The 18,242-nt window shown below is 36.4% G+C and overlaps 1 protein-coding gene across 2 annotated transcripts in view; it reads right to left on the bottom strand.

The window, feature by feature from the left end:
• LRBA (LPS responsive beige-like anchor protein) overlaps nucleotides 1–18,242 on the bottom strand; it is a 533,667-nt gene that overhangs the window by 241,212 nt on the left and 274,213 nt on the right. For both annotated transcript variants that reach the window (XM_080915741.1, XM_080915742.1), the window contains exon 38: nucleotides 1,626–1,750. In XM_080915741.1, the coding sequence (XP_080771867.1) occupies nucleotides 1,626–1,750 (125 nt within the window). The remainder of the gene's footprint in view (nucleotides 1–1,625; nucleotides 1,751–18,242) is intronic.

Below are 18,242 nucleotides of genomic sequence, written 5' to 3'. Positions count from 1 at the left end.
TTTGAATTCAGTTACTGGTATTTCTCCAGTTATAGAATTTCTCTGGTAAGCTGAATAAGAAATACCAGCTTACAACATGCAGTTTTACAAAAGAAATCCTACCCTTCCTGATGTAAAAAGAAACAATATATTTTTTATTAACATGTACACCAGAACTCACAACCTACTACTAAATAAAGAGTTTAAAATAGAAAAATGTTATTAACTTTCAAATTTTTGACACACCTAACAATATCTGTGTGGTTAAAAGGATAAAATTACAAGCAAACTTTTCTTTATGAAAAATATCATTAGCTCCCCCCCAAACAAAACAAAACAAATCCCCAAAGTTAAAAAAATAACAAAGGAAATATGTAACTCTGAAATCTGTGCCACCACACAAAAAGAATATGAACCTCACATCGAAGTGGCCTAATTACTTCTTCATCATTTCCCCTTCCCACCCCCTGTAGTTGAAGACACAGGGCCCCAAGACTATTACTGCTTTTAGATCACTTTGTTATTGACTATTCTCAGTATGATCATTTATTTTAACAGACTGATGTCACATTTGGTGTTATATCTGATGACATATTGTAGACATTTTCTTCCAGAAATGGCCCTTTAAGGATGAGTGCAAGAGGTTAAACGGCCTGACTGAGGCCAAGCCCAAGACTACAGATTTTTAATCTAAATTCTTAATATCATCACCTGCACTGAAACATGACCACATAAACACATGTGATTTCTTTGTACCAGTTAGAAACAATAAAAATCAATGAAAATTCTTTTTGTCTTTACTGACTGTAATTTTACATTCATTTAATTGTGGTGTATTGTCATTTCATCACAAACTACAGCATGTTAAACTAATACCCTAATGAAGGGTAGGGCTATTTCTAGCTCAGCAACCTTAAATCTTGTTTAGGCAAAGTGATTTTAATGTAGAAAGGGGTGTTTCCCCCATTAATATATTTTAACTGGCTTTTAGAATTTTACAAAATAGCAAGGGTCATTCTCTGATTAACGAAAGTGCATTTTCAAAAGCAAGAGACCTTTTAATAGTTGTTTCTGTTATCAGACTTCTACCTAAATTGAATCACCATCATGTGCATCCTAACAAAAGGAGGAAGTGTTCTGTTAAGCTAGGAAAACAAGATGGTACAGAATAGGAACATATGAAAATGTCTATTCTGTTGTCCAGGAGTCATCAATCACAACTGCAAATCAAGGTTCAGCAAGTACCAAGGCACTTGGAAATTTATTATCAACCCACGGCTGGAGAACTATACATACCAGATAGAACCTAGAAACCAATTTGGTTTGTAAATTCTGTGTTTCTTATGCCCATGGATTTAAAGGTAGGCTTGAAGGATTCATTTACTAAGAGATGAATATGTTGCTTAAAAGGACAAATTCTGAAACAATGGGTTTATGTTCCTAAGTTTTGTAATTGTATGGTAACAAATACATATACTTGACACCATCGTTTCATGGGGTCCTCTATAAAATGGATCCCCCTAACCCTTTGTGGGGTAAGACACTGTGAAACGTGCTGTTAACCATTCTGCTGTGTATTTAAGACGTTATGCTCTTCATCAGCACTGAACCTGCTGCTATTGGCAGGGAATGGTTTAAACACTGACCATGTTCCACGGCTGTTTTTAGTGTCGCTTCAGGATGTGTCGATCCTAGAGGGTTACGCACAAATCGTCGCCGGCGCCTCAAGTCATCTTCCCAGTAGTCAAGGCGCCAGAACTCACGAGGACGACTACAATGAAACAGAGACGCCACATATGTTAGCAATTATCAAACAGCGTGGAAGCACGGACTCTGCATAGAGCACTCCTTGTTTGCTCTGCCTGTCCCCCCGCTCCTTCCTCTTAATTCTCCCTGCATCTCAAACTCTGCTTCTGCAATCTTTAACTTAGGTATGTCCTTGAAAATAACAATATCACCTTCTAGTCTAAGAAACTCCTTTCCCTTTCCTTGGAAGGTGAAATGAGCACTAAATACATCATTTTGAAATGAATCGCTGACAGTGTGATCAGTTTCCCCACACTCTCATGGCATGTGCTCTGATCTCAGCCTCATTTCAGCCTCAGCAGGGCACCTTTCTCTGTGGCTGCATTTATAAACCAGAATAGGGAAAAGGCTATTATAAATATGGTATAGCATTACCTATATTAATCAAAGTCTGTCCCCCTTCATTTTTCTTCCTAATTTGTGCCTTTTTGCACAAGGTCAGTAAATCATACTATGAATTCTTGGTCCAGAAAGTGTTAACTTTAATGAATATCTCAGTTACATGGTTATGTATGTGATAATAAAATATTACTCTGTTTAGATGTGCAGGAATTTAATTAAAATAATCTCTTAAAATATTCATTACATTTAGCCCCCGAGGCTTAGAACAACACAAGAAAATGCATTTCTTTTCCATTTACTGTTTTTAAATAAACCATTCTTGTGGAGTGAAACAGCAATCTATTTTCAAGCAAATCAGATTGAATTTCTGTTTTATGTAGCCTGTTATTCTATTTAATTAAAAACTACATGCTATATGATGTGCAATAATTACTATATTGAAAGCATACTTTTGAAAATTTATTTTTTAAAATCCAAGTTCTATGATATTTTCCCCAATTACATAGATCTTTTATATGGCAACACATAAATGTCAAGTTTCTTTGCTGTTAAATACCCACATCCTAGCATGCTGAAAACATTTTATAAGAAAAATAATAATATAGAGGCTTATTTCTGTTACATAAAGAAAAAATCTCTGGAGAATATATTTATTCACTAAAGATGTACAGCATGAAAACCTGTGAGTTTCAAAAATGAAATAAAAACATATTCACAATTAAGACGCAGGAATAACTAATAAAAACCAAAAATCTTACTTGTATTTCATGAGCTAATAAAAAATGTACCTGTCAGCTTTGACAAATTAATACTCTTTACCGGCTGACGATCCCAAAATACTCAAATAAAGTCAACCTCGTTTTGTTTTAAAGATACAGTCTATGAAAAGAGGTTTGTAACTGGTATTGATTATTGGTTAAAAGTTAAGTTGTAGAAGCACAGACAACAAATAGCACATTACTTAAATACTTTAGAAGTACTAGGAACCCAATAACCTTTTCAAAGACTATAGAGGAGACAAGATCATTAAACAATTCCTTTGTTGATTTGTCACTCATGAGAAGGAAAAAGATACCTAAATGAAATACAAAAGTGTGTGAGTACTGTGGTCCTTAAAAAAGAAAACTGGAATTTACTTACTTCTTTACATTCACTTTTGAGTACCTAGTTTAAGAAAGACTAATACAATGGTATCATTTCAAAATAGATTTACAATATATACAAACTAGGTACCCAAGCACAAGACAATTGTTTGAACTCAGTCAATGATATAAAATTCGCCTTGGTTGAGAAGGAAAAGGCAGTACCCAGATGGTTGTGTGCATGGCTTTGATAGTCAGAACGCGGGGAGAGGCACTTCATCATTCTGCCTTGCTGCGTTTATCTGTTAAAATTATTATCAAATACCAGCCAGGATGCAGTAGTGAACCACAGGCCGCTCCCTGTCTTTAGGGGAATGATACAATGAGGGCCTATTCATCAGTGCAGCAATCGGCACAAGTAATTAGTTCCCTAGACTGAGATCTGCTAGAAAGCCTACTCCAGTCAGTACCACAAACATATGATGGTGTTAAGCTAATGAAGGCTGCTAAAATTTGTTAACCTTTTCTACCATCAATCCTTCTAATACCCTAGGCTTCAGCATTATGCAAAGAAAGTAAATTATTAATTTGCCATTAATTCATCTTTCTACATTTTCTGTCAAATTAAATGATGACATTCTTCTTGATAACAATTAAAATTATAAGATGTTAATTTACTATGATAAAATTATTACTAAATCAGGCAACAAAAGATCCCACTATAATACATAGAGTGAAATCAAGTCCAATGTCTATTAAAGCAACTGCAGTTATTACGTATCAGAAAAATTATTAAAAATTACATACAAATTGGCCTGTAACTCAAAGAATATTCAATGTAAACACTAACCACAGTAAAAAGGAAACAGGAAAATAGTTATTTATAGGCTCTACCACTAATTTTTAAAAAGCCAAACTTTGGGCTGACAAAATAAAACCACCAATGTACTAAAAATTGGGAAATTAAATCACATAGAAAAAAGTTTATAAAGATAAGCTTAATTTGGTAGCTACATATATGTGTGTCTTCAAATATGAATGTTTTATCAAAATTTTAAAAATACTCAGATGTAATCCAAACAAGGAGCAGTGTGCATTAGAAGGCTAATATTTGTAATCTACTAAGTCTGTTATCACCTAAAGAGCATTTTTTTAACAAGATTTGGTAAAGAAAATCTGAAGACAAAGGTAGTACTACTTATTTCAGAACACATATATGGAAAAAAATTTTTTAAATCGAAGTTTCTCTTTTATCTTACATTTTGCATGCATGTTCTTTTCTTATGAGAGACAGAAAGGAGAGGAGGTAGGGAGGAACTGGGAGATATAGCGGGAAGGAAAACTCTATTCAGATTATATTACATAAGAAAAGAATCTGTGTTTAATAAGGGGAGTAATCACAAAGGAAACCAGAATTCCCAAACATCATTTTTGCAGTCTTCATATACAGCAATGCCCCATGTGATGGGAAATGCTGAGCTGTGGCGGCCTGGACTTCTAATCAAATAGCTAGCTATTTGTCTCATCGGTGTAAAATGGCATTGTCTAATTCTCTGAAGGAAAAAAAATAAACTCACATTTTTTTTCAAATTTCAGAACTAGCATAAAGTTATTTACACAGAAATGAGCCTAGTGCTGTTTCTAACTAGATTCCAGAATAGCAAGAAACAATTCATACACAACTTATGAAGCTCAAAGTGAAGAAACACCAAAAAGTGGATGCCTCAGTCCTTAGAAAGGAGAACAAAACACTCATGGAAGAAAATACAGGGACAAATAGAGGAGCAGGGATTAAACAAAAGATTATCCAAAGACTGCTTCACCTGTATGACATATCCATCCCTTATGCAGCCAGTAAACCCATACACTATTGCTGATGCCAAGTAGTGCTTACTGGCAGGAATCTGATATGGATGCCTCCTCAGAGGTTCTGCCAGAGCCATACTGATACAGAGGAGGACGCTTGTAGCTAACCATCGGACTGAACACAGGGACCCCAATGAAGGAGCTAGAGAAAGGCATGAAGAAGCTAAAAGGGTCCGTAACCCCATGGGAAGAAAACAAAGGGTCAACTAACCAAACCCACTACAGCTCCCAGGGACTAAAACACCAACCAATGAATTCGAATGGAGAGACCCATGGCTCCAGGTGCATAAGCAGCAGAGGATGGCATTCTCTGGCATCAATGAGAAGAGAGGACTTTGAGCCAGCAAAGGCTTGTTTTTCCAGTATAAGGAAATGTTGAGGTTAGGAGAGGGAGGTTGGGAGAGGAAGCACCTTCATGTAGGCAGTGGGAGGGGGACGGGAGTAGGGTTAGGGAAGGGGATAACATCTGAAATGTAAATGCAGAGAATATACAATGGAAAAAAGTAAAACAAAAACAAAAAATAAGATTGCAAAGATCTGAATTGGTGGTGTAAGCCTGTGTTTGGTAACACCTAGAAATATTTAATACTTTCTTCAGAAGACATAAAGTACCTCTGTACAGATACTGTATGCAGGCCCTGGGAAGATGGGCTAGTGGATAAAGTGACTACTGAACAAGCATTCGAACCTGAGCTGGAATCCCCAGGACCTACATAAGAACCATAGCCCCAGACATGTTGCCTGTAATCGCAGCTCTGGGAGATGGAGACAGGAAGATGAAGGTAGATCTCTGAAAGGTAAGTTTAGTCAAGACAGAGAGAGCTCCAGACAAACCAAGAGATCCTATCTCAAAAACAAGGTAGAGAGAAATAGTAGAAGACACTCATGTACACACAGCTATGTACATATATGTACCCACCTGCAGACACACCCATATATCAGATTTGTGAGACACAATCTCTAAGTACTAAACTAGAGACTATCTGGTTTTTAAAAGGTATCATTACCCTAAATTTGAGAGTTCATTTTTTTGTTTTTCCAATTCTTTGACAACATTTCAAAGCTGGATGCTAAAATTATCACGTAGGTATAGTAGGCTTTTCTAAATCAACCAATTATATTCCTTTAAAAAAGCCCTTTGCCAAGGCTGGGACGTTGTCTCAATCAGTCAAGTACTTTCCCTGAAAGCATGAGGACATGAATTTAATCTCCAGCATCCATATGAAAGGCTAGGGAGTGGTGAAGTATGCGTGCAATACGAGTGTGGGGGAGACAGTCAGATGCCTATAAGATGCCTTCTGAAAAACAAGGTGGGTGGCTTCTCACAAATGACATCTTCTACAGTACTAGGTTTCCATATGACTTTTCCTAAATGTCTTTAATATTCCTTTCTGCCTGTATTCCCTCTTCTACTCTGTTCTTCTAACCCAGTTTCCATTTACAGTTTCCTTATAAATGTCTATGCATATCTTTCTCCCTTGAAATACCCACCCTATGCCGACTTACTAATTTCTTAACCTCTATGGGTATTCCAAATAAAACACACATATCTAAGATGCAGATATTAACAAAAATGAAAAACATTTGACATCTGGGGTTTTGATCTGAGTAATCTCACTAAAAATGATTATTTTGAGCTCAAATCATTTATCTATAAATTTTGTAGCTATATTTCTCCATATCTATCTCTCCCTAACTTCCCCAAATACATATACACACAAAATCCTTTTACATATGTGACTATATACAATGCATCAGGACAATCTACTTAAAAAATAAAATGCTATTTTCAGTTTTACTATATAGAATACATACTCTATTATAGTAACAAAATTGAAGACACTCCTGAAATCTGAGGAGTAAGTATACTCGGCATCAATGAATTACCTATTTACCATGATCAGTGACTTCATTAGGTAATGCATACATCAGAACTAATCAACTGAGTATCAACTGAGAATGAAGTATTAAGCAAAACAAAACAAATAAAAAAAAAACCAGTAAGGCAGTATTTATGTTCATTCATTCACTAACTGTTTGGTGCAATAGGAGGTAATCTAATTACTATAGTCACATGTAAATTACAAGAGATTTAAGGTGTAGTTCTCCTTAGAGAAAGAATGGGAACCCAACCAGGTCATTAATATACTATAAATAGATGGATAATATAACACAAGATTAAAATATTTTCTAATAATCATTATTAAATATCCACTTTGAGGCAATGTTTAGTCAAAAAACCAAAAAACAAAACAAACAAAAAGAAACAAAAAACAAACAAACAAAAAACCCCAAAACTTGTTAAGATGTTTTCATGGAAAATAATCCTGACTCCATGGAGAATACAACTGTAAAAGAAATAAAAATTCACAAAATTATGTGGAATAGAGCAGAGATTCTTCTATCCAACTAGTGAGCACCACAATTCCAGAGAGAACTGTTTGGAGCAAATTTTGTGTTGATGGTGCACTATGAGAAAATTCAATGGTCCTTCTGTCTTATTACATGACACACAGAAAAAGGGTCCTTGGGGCAGCCTACCTTTGCCCTTCCCATACAATGCTCAGATTCCTTTCTTTTTCCCAGTAACAGGAGTCAGAGCAACTGGGTTTAAATCTAGTAACTGTGATAGTTGCTTGCTATAGGAAAAAGTAGTCATCAGAAAGAGATCTAAAATCAAAATAAGTCAAAATTTTAAAAATTAATCATGTCAAAGAAATATTTAAATGTGTCTGAATAAGCTCACTAAGCTCTTGATGAGTTACTAATACAGATTGTTTCCTGGATGATGGTTGAGTAGAGTATAAGAATTTTTAGTCAGTATTAATTACTGACTCAGTGGCTAGGGTGTTACCTTAAATGCTGTAACAGAAGTGAGACAGCATCGATTGTTAAATGAGTGGACATACGTGACTATCATCTACTGGTTTTTGGTGTCACTGTAATGAAACTTGAACCTGTGTCAATAAAAGAATGTCAGTTTAAAAACACACTTTTAGAAAACGTTTCTTTTTCCCACCTTCCCAATTTGCTGAGACAGTACCTAATGAATCCTGACAGCCATAACAGCAGAAAAGGAAATGCTTCTCTTCTTCCCGCCAGGCAGAGCTCTACATCCTGGTGGATTTCAGCATTGCACATTTGGTATTCAGTTTATATAACCAAGTATCTTAAAATTTCTGTATCTGGAAAGCTTCTATTTCCATATTTTTAGATTTAAAAAAATTCATGATAGGCATTAGCTACAACTTAAATAAATGATAATCCCTTGAAAGCAGTAAACATTTGCAGCGCACTGTCAGCTAGAAGATGGAAGTGCCCACTTTCTGTAAGGGTTTCAATCTGTGTATAAATCTCAGTGAAATAATGTGCAGGTAGAATATATGGTACCATACAATGTGAGTGAATGTGTTCTCTCACAAAGTGAAATCTATGGTGCCTTCATGCAGATAAAAAACAGTGGAAACCTCTGCTTAGTAAGTATCCACTGTGAGTCAAGCAAGGTGGCTGTATAGTCTTACTAAAATGAACAAGGAACAAAGCTAAAACCAGACCCTCCAACTGTGGGATCCCCAGAAGATTTTCTAAAGGAAAATTCTTGCTCTCCTGAGGCTTGATGTGTAAATTTTAGATGACCTGGAGAAATGAGAGTATGTGTATTGCACTGAATTATACTGTGTGATAATTGTTAGTCCTGAGTTTCAGCATGCTTTCAGAATATCTATTTACTTTTTAAATCCCTTCATATACTCATCCTTCAATTATGATTACTATTTCATAAAACATAATGCAGCCAAGTCAATTACTTAGGAAATCATTCTAGGCTTTTCCTGGTTGCTATAAACCTGCTCATCGTTTCCTTATTCACTTGGCCTTTTTATTAGGAAGTATAAGCAAATCAAAAGTAAGAGATAATTACACTATCAATTAAATCTCTAACACAAGGTAAATAAAACTTAAATTATGCCATCAAAATTATCGTTGAAAGGTAACTAAGTATAACAATGCATTAAATAGACACATTTATTGCTTTCAGCAAATCTGAGAAAGACACCTTATGATCAAGACTCCATGACCTATAATGATTAAATATTACTAATTATTCTGAAGGTGAAGAAATCATCACTGACTTCTAAAGCAATGGAGTTTTCACAACATGGCATTTCCTCCACACTATTCTGTTGGTTACTACTGCAGCTATGATCAAAATGCTAATTAACCTTGCCTGGGAAGATTGAGAGTTTCATTAGCTCTTCAATGATGATCTGTTCTGAAAGTTCAGTGAAGAGAAGGGGTTTTGTCTATCTCATTACCAAGCATAGTAATTGTTACAAAGAAGACAATAAATAAACGACTAAAGGATGAATAGATGACTTTTAAACAGAAACTTAAATAATAAATAGAGTCTGCTGGACAAAACAGAGAGGGCATTTCAAGCCGAAGAACTGGCACAAGTGACTGCATGGGGACAAAGGGCACTTTCACCTTGAGGTGCAATCACAGCCCAGAAGCCTCAAGAGGGCAAAAACTGACTTGCACCATGGGATTAGGCAGCAGTGCTTAAAGGCCTTGGGATGTGTACTAAAGAACTTGTCCAAAGAACTTGGATTCAACAGAGACAACAGGGGCTCTCGAATCAGGACATGAACATCTTCACTTTGTGATTTATGTGGCAGCAATATGAAGAGCGCTTAGTTAAGTAATGGGGATGTAGACTAGAGGCCAAGTTTAGAGAGAGACCTGTCTGAAGTAGAATACATAAAGCCTCTTGTGGGTGGAAAAGAAAAGGAAGGCGATAACAATAAAGGCAGGTACTGGGAAAGAATGAAGATTTATTTGAATAAAATGAATAATAAAGAGGTGTGGACTGAAATAATAACGCAGGTCGTGGATGCCTAGTAACACTTAGACAAGTACTTGGAACAGGAAAATAATGTAACTCTGGATCCCTAAACAAAATGAAATTATATGATATATAGAGTTTGGGGACTGGCTTCAATTTCTTGGTTTGTTTGTTTTTTTTGGGGGGGTCTTCAAGCACAAAGCACACATGAAGTGTACTGCTCACACTTCTGCTCTGTATTTTCAATTTCCTTTTCACTTGTCATCTTCCTTCTCTCTCTTCTCCATCCCTACTCCAATTATTCTTCTCTGCCTGCATCCTTGCTTTCTGTGGTAGGGATTGAGCACACACCATCACACATGCTAATCATGCATCACACTCCACATTTTTTCTAGCTGCTGAATAGGTACTTCCTTGAATACTCTACCTTGTCTGCAGATGTGCTGAAGTATTACTGGGGCCCAAGGATATAACTACTCTTCCTAAGCACTTCTGTTTAACTGCAGTGCATTTGACTATCTAGCAGTTTAGTTTCTCACTTCCCCCTTTTCACAACCTTCAATTTTATTCTCATTAGAAAAAAAAAAGTTGAGTCATAACTGATCAGTTATGAGGTCCAGGTGAAAATAGAAGTCACTACTTCCAGATAACACGAATCTGTAAAACTGAACAAATCCCACTTTTACCTGTTAATTCAATAACTTGGGAGTAGAAAAGACTTGGTTAGATTTATTCTTAAGATTTAGGACTGATTTGATTAAAAGACCAAAAGATAAAGGCTAAGGAAATCTACTAGTCTCCTGAGAATGTCAGAAGGATGAACCCCAGAGAGACCACAACAAACAGAACAAATAAGACAGTTCCACCAGTAATGCCACACAATGGCTGCCCCACTGGATTATATAGTCCATGCTGCCACAGGCATCTTGGCTTGTGTAACTACTCCTTGTGATGCTCACAAATAATGAAATTATTTATAAATGATACATTTATAAAAAAATCACTGTACTTCAGGGTGCATGCATTTATATAATTAATTATATAATTGTCATACATTATTACATTAAAATATATATTTTATAGGGACACTATATGATGCTTCAATACAGATAAATAATATTGTATAATATCTAAACCAGGTTAAAAAGTAGCTACCTGAGCAAACACCATTTGTCTATAGTAAAAACTCTCAAACTTTGGTACCCAATAATTTTTTAATTTCCATGAGATTAGCCATTTGAGATACCAACTGATTGAGATGAGATACTTGCCCTTCTGTGCCTACCTTATTTTACTTAAACAATCATCTACATTACCATAAATTACAGGTTACCCAACTTTTCCATGGCTAAATAATAATTCTGTGTACATGTCATATTTAATTTATCCACTTATCACTTCATGAACATTTAGGCTGCTTCTCTTTTCTTGTGTATTGTAAAGAGTGTCTTAGTAAACACACAAATGAAGGTATCTTTGACACACTGATTTCCCACCAGAAAACAATAAGGGTTAAAAATCCAGGAAAACACACATACACACTCACACACACACACACGTATGTATGTATGTATGTATGTATGTATGTATGTATGTATGTATGTACATACGTATATATGTATGTATAAGCTTTATTTTCAACTTTTTGATATTTTCCCCCTTAAAGACTACATTAGCTTATGTTCCCCCTTAAAGACTATGCTAGTGTATGTTCCAGCCAACCAGATCCATGGGTATCTTTCCCTCTGCTTCTTCTCAGTGATCTTTACTTTTCTGGTAACTGTTAATCTTAACAGGGTGAGGTTATAACATATTATTGTTTAGATATGCACTTCCTGGTGATTAGTGATATTGTCTTTTTTCATATAGACTTTATCTACTTATTTATTGTTTTGTTTCCATTTTTGTTCTATGGGGGGGGGGGGGATTCAAATTATGTACCATGGCTAACCTTGTGCTGTCTACACAGCCAAGGCACTGTCAGACTGGAGAGCACCCCGACTTTACTTTTAAAGTGCTCAAATCCCAGGAGATTACAATATTTGCTGGGCATCACAGTGTCTCCACTGGCCAATACACTTATTTATAGCTACTGCCTGTTATTTAACTGGATATTTTGTCAATTATATTTTTGGAGAACATATATATTCTGGATGTTAGCCTCTTGTCAGATTTTTACAACTATTTTGTCCTGTTATGATTTTGTTTTCCCCACTTCTATGACCACCTATATTGGTATTTTGATAGATAATGTATTGGGAATTTTTGAGCTCAAATAAGTAGTACTGACATTTTTATAACATTGACTATGGAAATATATGAAGAAGGGTATATCCACTCTTGGAGAGTCCTCTTAAACTTTTTGTCAATGTTTTATAATTTTCATTGTATGTTAAGTTTTATTTTCCTATCAATTGATAGGAATAAATATCAATTAATAAATGTTCCCAGTCCCTTCATGTAGTACTGTTACATAAATATGCCTAAGGTAAAAGAATGAGAAAACCGTCTTCAGCCTTCAAACTCCAACATCGCTGGTGGGAGGATGAGAACATGCGGACCATGAATGTACGTGTAGGAAATGACTGGACACAGCGAGTCCTGCTCGCCATCTCACGCTCTGCAACATCAACCAGTTTCCATTAGTGATCTGCACTGTTACCTTAACTGGATTTAGTCATGGAGATGTATCTCTAGGTATCTCTCTGACTGGTGTTTCAAAGGGTTTAACTGGGGACTGAAGACAGCCCTAAATGCTAGCAGCACCATTCACAGCTGTGGTTTCAAGCTGAAGAAACAGGAATGATTCATCTCTCTCTCTGCTTCTTGACTGGATAAAATATGACCAGCCACATCATACTTCTAGAGACATACCTTCCTTTCTTAAGCTGATTTTATCAATTTTTTTAACACAATGAGGAAAGTAATTAACATACCCACAATGTTGTAGGCAGATTATCAGTATTTTAAGAATGATCTCAGTTAATTCTAAAAATAGCCTTACAAATTATAGTTATAAGTCGTATTTTCCAGGTGAAGAACTGAAGCTGAGAAATTAAAGTGACTTAGCTAGTAATAAGCAGAGGGTGACCTTCCATCTAAGACACCCCATTATTCAAATGGCTGTAGAGTGTTTTGGCTAAGATATTCATGTGGGCTCACTAATACACTCATTATGGCAATTTATTATATTGGTGTGCATTTAAACTTCTCTTTTGTAAAATGGCAGATTTGAAAAAACTAAACTGAATTTCTATTCTTTCAAAAACTATCAGCATACATTCCAATAAAGATTATAACATCTATAACATTGCCAATACTAGCAAAAATTAAAGCTGAAACAGCATGACTGTTACTCTAAGAGGAAATACAAGATTCTCTTACATGGAACAAATTTTAAACAAATCAAGACAAAGGCTCCACAGGAAGCTGCTATTGTTTCCTAAGTATTTCTATCCAAATATAGAAGAACTAGATGGTTTAAAAAATATATGAAGTAACCTCACATCCATAAATGACTATTTTGACATTTAGAACATTAATTTTTCCCAAGCCAGGGCCACAGATCTTTTGTAATTCTTAAGATAGTTGATAATATATAAAACCAACATCAAAAAGAAACGCTATTTTCTATAATAAAATATTTTATCTTTAAATAAACAAACCTTTGTGAGTAGGAACGACCTACCATAATCTAATAACTTTCAGTGTTTAATCCAAAACTTTCAGAGAAATATAGAAATCAAATAAATGATTTAAACCAGAAAATAAGAAAAGTATATGTCCTGTACTTTTAGATAAATTAAAGCATTAACAAAAGCGATGTGCTCCTATCCACAAGGGAAAATAGAGTTATTAAGTTTCAATTCCAGGTTCTAAAGACAGTTGGAAGCCAATTCTCTGAATAGTTGCTGTCATCTCCTAGAAACATTCTGGTTCTTTCAATTTTGAAGCAATTATTCACATTCTGAAGTGACTGATTTCTCCTCCCTCCCCACTTCATTTCATTTTTTCCCCTGGCTCTCAATTATCAATAGTCCATGGCTCATTCATCTACAGGTTATTTTCTGAGTACCACTAGTATTGGGAGAACCCTGATGGTAGTAGATACACAAACATGAAAACAATGTAGCCTCAAGTCACAGGACAGTTAGAACCTAGTGAGTTGTCCTTGATATGACATTGCCATAATGTTGTTATAGAAAGTTATTAGAAACAAAGTTGCCAGAATTAGTTGAGACAAGGCAACCAGGATTAAGAAAATGCTCTAAAAAGCTGGCCTGCGGTCTATGCAGTATTCTCTTAATTAACAGGTGGTGTAGGTGGGAATACCACAGAGAATGGTGCAACCCCTGGGCTCAGGGGTCCAGGGACCTATAAAAACAAGTTAAGCGAGCAATGGGGAACAAACAGTAAGCGGCATTTCTTCATGGCCTCTGCATTAGCTCCTGCGCCCAGGACCCTGATGTGAAATTCTGCACTGACTTCTCTCAGTGATAGAATGTGATCTGAGAATCTCTTCCCAAGTCATTTGTAGAGATGCCGTACAGCAACAATAAAAACATACTAAAGACAGTAAGTAATTAAATAGGATAAGATAACCATTTCATTATTTAGCATAAAATCCAAGACCATAAGAAAATTAAACACCTAGGAGTTTATAAAAATCCAAAACAAACAAACAAAAAAGAAGTGCTAACTCTGGTGGAAGAGATTAGAAAAAGGTACTGGAGAACAGGGAATTTTTGAGAAATTACTTGAGATAGATTAAATTTAAACTGATACACAAAGAGAGCATAGGAGGTTTCCAGAGAGATTAGATCAGTGTGCGAAGTCCAGATAACTAGAATTAGCTGCTTAGTTGGTCCAGTATGAAATGCGATAAACACAAAACACCAAGCTCACCATAAAAGACTAGAGGTGTAAAATACATTACACTCATTCACTTACCAATAAATACATACTGATCACCAATGGTAGCACAATAATTTGTGTCAGGTGCCTGAGATGTGTTGTTTTTGTAGCAAACTATCATTGCTTTCAATGACCTCATAATCCAGTGATACAAGTGCAGAAAGAGAAATTTACATATTAAATGTGCCCCAGGAACATACAGGAATAGGTCACATGTAAAGTAAGATGTGTTTCTTCACAAACTGGCATGCACTATTGGCAGATGCTTTCCAGGAGAGTAAAAAAAAAGACCATTGGTTTTCAGGGAGTAACATGAGCAAAGGCCAAGCTAGTGAGACATACATGAGAACAGGCCATAGCTAAGTGTTTCCAGAATTCCTGGAAAGTAGAAAGCAAGAAGTGGCCAAACAGTAATTTGCAAAATGGAATATGGTGCCAGGTCATGAAAAAGTGTCTGGTTAAAAACCTGTTTTTTGATTTTGTTTTCTTTTGTTTCTAAGGCCAACCAAAGGCTTTTTGCCTGGAAGGCCTCAGAGCAGAAAGCGTTCCCCAGCCCTGGACTGGGTGATGTACAGCTAATTATTTGCATGCTTTACAGAGAGGCTAAAGTCAAGGCTCCTGCCCCAAGCTAGTCATATATATGTGTATTACCTTCTAACTGTGACCACAGATCTTTCTGCTGAAATCTTACCTGATGAGAGGTAGGGAAACCTTAGAGACATTTCTCACTAAGTAAACTCAGTCTATACCAAGGTTGTTCTCCCACCTCAAAGTCCCTAACACTGCTTAAGCCACCATTTCAGAATCCCTGGGATGACCCCAACATTTACAGAGATCTGTAAAAAATGCAAAGAAGTAAATTTAAGGCAAGAAACACTGGAAATGAGAAAACAAGTTAGAAGTTACTAGAACACAAGAGTGAATCTATGTAAGTACCAGCTAGATCTCTCCATGTTTTATGAGTTGTGTGATTGTTGTCTTAAGCAATAAGGAATTAATGTCAGGTTATAAAAGTAACCTATTGTCTTCGCAAGAGCCTGGGTTATTTGGGTATGTCAGTAGGATACATTAGGCCAACATCTAAACTGAGACTAACCTAGTCCTGGTACTGAAAGCTTCATTTGGTGACAACAGACAGCCAGCTGAGACTCCATCTACTTCCTTATTTGGAGACTTCACTGAGATTGCCTTCATTATTTTAAGTTTCCATTGCACTAAGTTTTCAAATGCCCCTTAGATTTAGCTATCTCTTGCCACAGCCCATCCCTCATCTCTATCTCCCCTTCCTCCCTTACCTGATCCCTCCTGTTTCTGTCTCTCTCGAAACCCCATCCCACCCATAAAAGTCTACCAAATGTCCCCCTTCCCGTGAGATGCATGTGCCCTCCTAGTCATACACTCTATACCCAACCAATCTAGAACTATGGACTGGAGCTTCATCCTCTGCTCAGAGCTCAGGGAACCAAAGGAGAGGCAGAAAGAGTGTGAGAGTGAGGGGGGATGGAGGACACCAGGAGAACAGTCATTCTGCATCAGCAATGCTCATATGAACTCAGAGACTGAAGCAGCAAGCACAGGGCCTGAAAGGATCTGCCCAGGTCCTCTACCTATAATATTACAGCTTTCAGTTAGGATTCTGACGGGACTCCTGAGTGTGTGAACAACTGCTCTGATTCCTGGGCCAGGTCTTGGGCTCTTTTCCTTTTGTAGGTTTCTATTGGTCCAACTTCAATGTGATAGTTTTTGTTTTATCTCATTTTACTATGGTATATCTTAATCTCTTAGAAGTTTGCTCTTTTCTAATGAGAGACAGAAACGGAGTGGATCCAGATGGAAAAAGATATGGGGAGGAGCTAGGAGGAGTAGAGCAAAGGAAACTGTAATCAGGATATATTTTATGAGAGAAGAATCTATTTTCTTTTTTTTTCCTTACCGCTTTATAATTTTTTTTTTTAAAAAGAGAGGGATACATTTACAGATTTTTAAAGGCATTTTGGCATAACATTATATGAATATTTTTGTCAGTACTTAATTCTTTTAGAGGTTTGAAGGATCTATTTTCAATAGAAGAGAAAAAAGTTACTAGGATAACTTCAAAAGAAATGAGTGTTTTCAACACTGATTTAAAAATGCCCCATTTCTGTGATTTTTGTCATATGTATAAATTATGGAAATCTTTCTAAAATTCTCTAATATAGACAGTGGGCAAAGATTATGAAAAGAAGAATAAATGTTCAAGGATATGAGGTAACTGGTTCATAATAAGATGACCATGTGATCACAAAACTACTTAAAAGTAACACATGGAATAAAGCAGGCCCAGAATAATGAAGAAAGCCTTGAGGTGAAGAGGAGAAAGACGAAGAACATAAGAAAGGCCCAGAGATGTCAACCATCTTGGACTACACATGGCAAATGGGCCCTTTAGTTATACTCCATTGGTCTGACCATGGCACATAAATATACATGAGTAGCTGAGTGGCTATTTCTTAGAAAAAAAAAAAAAAAAACTTTCAACTCTGCTAGAAGGTTACCTTCTACCAGAACCACACAACCATGGTAGCCAATTAGCAGTATCTATCACACAAGCCCCCCTTCCCCCCTCCTCCCAAAGCAAACCTGAAAAATGACAGTGCTAACTGACATGCTAATGTGGGTGCAGGAAACCTCAGGAAGCTAACATTTAGTTTTAAAGGCTGAGCTTGTGGTACAGTGCATGCTTTGGTGTATTCAAGTCCCAGTGTTCAATCCCTAGAATAAGGACGAGAATAAGAAGGAGGAAGAAGAATAAAAGGAAGCTTAGCACGTGTTTAGTTTTAAAGATGTTTTAACTGAGGTGCCTATTAGAAACCTATGGCAAAGGGGGTTCACCAAACATCTTTCCTTCTTATTCCTAGGTACAGAAAGAAACTATATTTCACAGTTTTTCTTGCAGCTAAGGTATGGCTATATGGTGACATTACAACCACTAAAGTGTCAGCAAAGGTTCGATTTTCCTCTATCAACCCCAGCCCTGACCCAGGAAACTGACATTTGCTATCTCTCTCTCTCTCTCTCTCTCTCTCTCTCTCTCTCTCTCTCTCTCCACCCACCCATCTATCTATCTATCCATCTATCCATCTATCCACCCACCCACCCACCCACCCACCCATCCATCCATCCATCCATCCATCCATCCATCCATCCATCCATCCATCCATCCATCTATCTAACTTTCTACCAGATTGGCCTTGGACTCACAGAGATCCACCTGCCTCTACCTCCTGATTGATGGGATTAAAGATGTGTACCCTAGCAGGTGCTTCAAAAACCTTAATAATAACAAGAAAATAAAAGTTTGATCATAATACCAAGGACTGAACTATTAATAAATTCTAAACACACACACACACACACACACACACACACAC

The sequence above is a fragment of the Micromys minutus genome (genome assembly GCF_963924665.1).
Source record: "Micromys minutus genome assembly, chromosome: 4".
In the NCBI taxonomy this organism is placed as follows: Eukaryota; Metazoa; Chordata; class Mammalia; order Rodentia; family Muridae; genus Micromys; species Micromys minutus.
The sequence above is the reverse complement of the archived record's forward strand: the minus strand, read 5'-3'. Positions and strand labels throughout refer to the sequence as shown.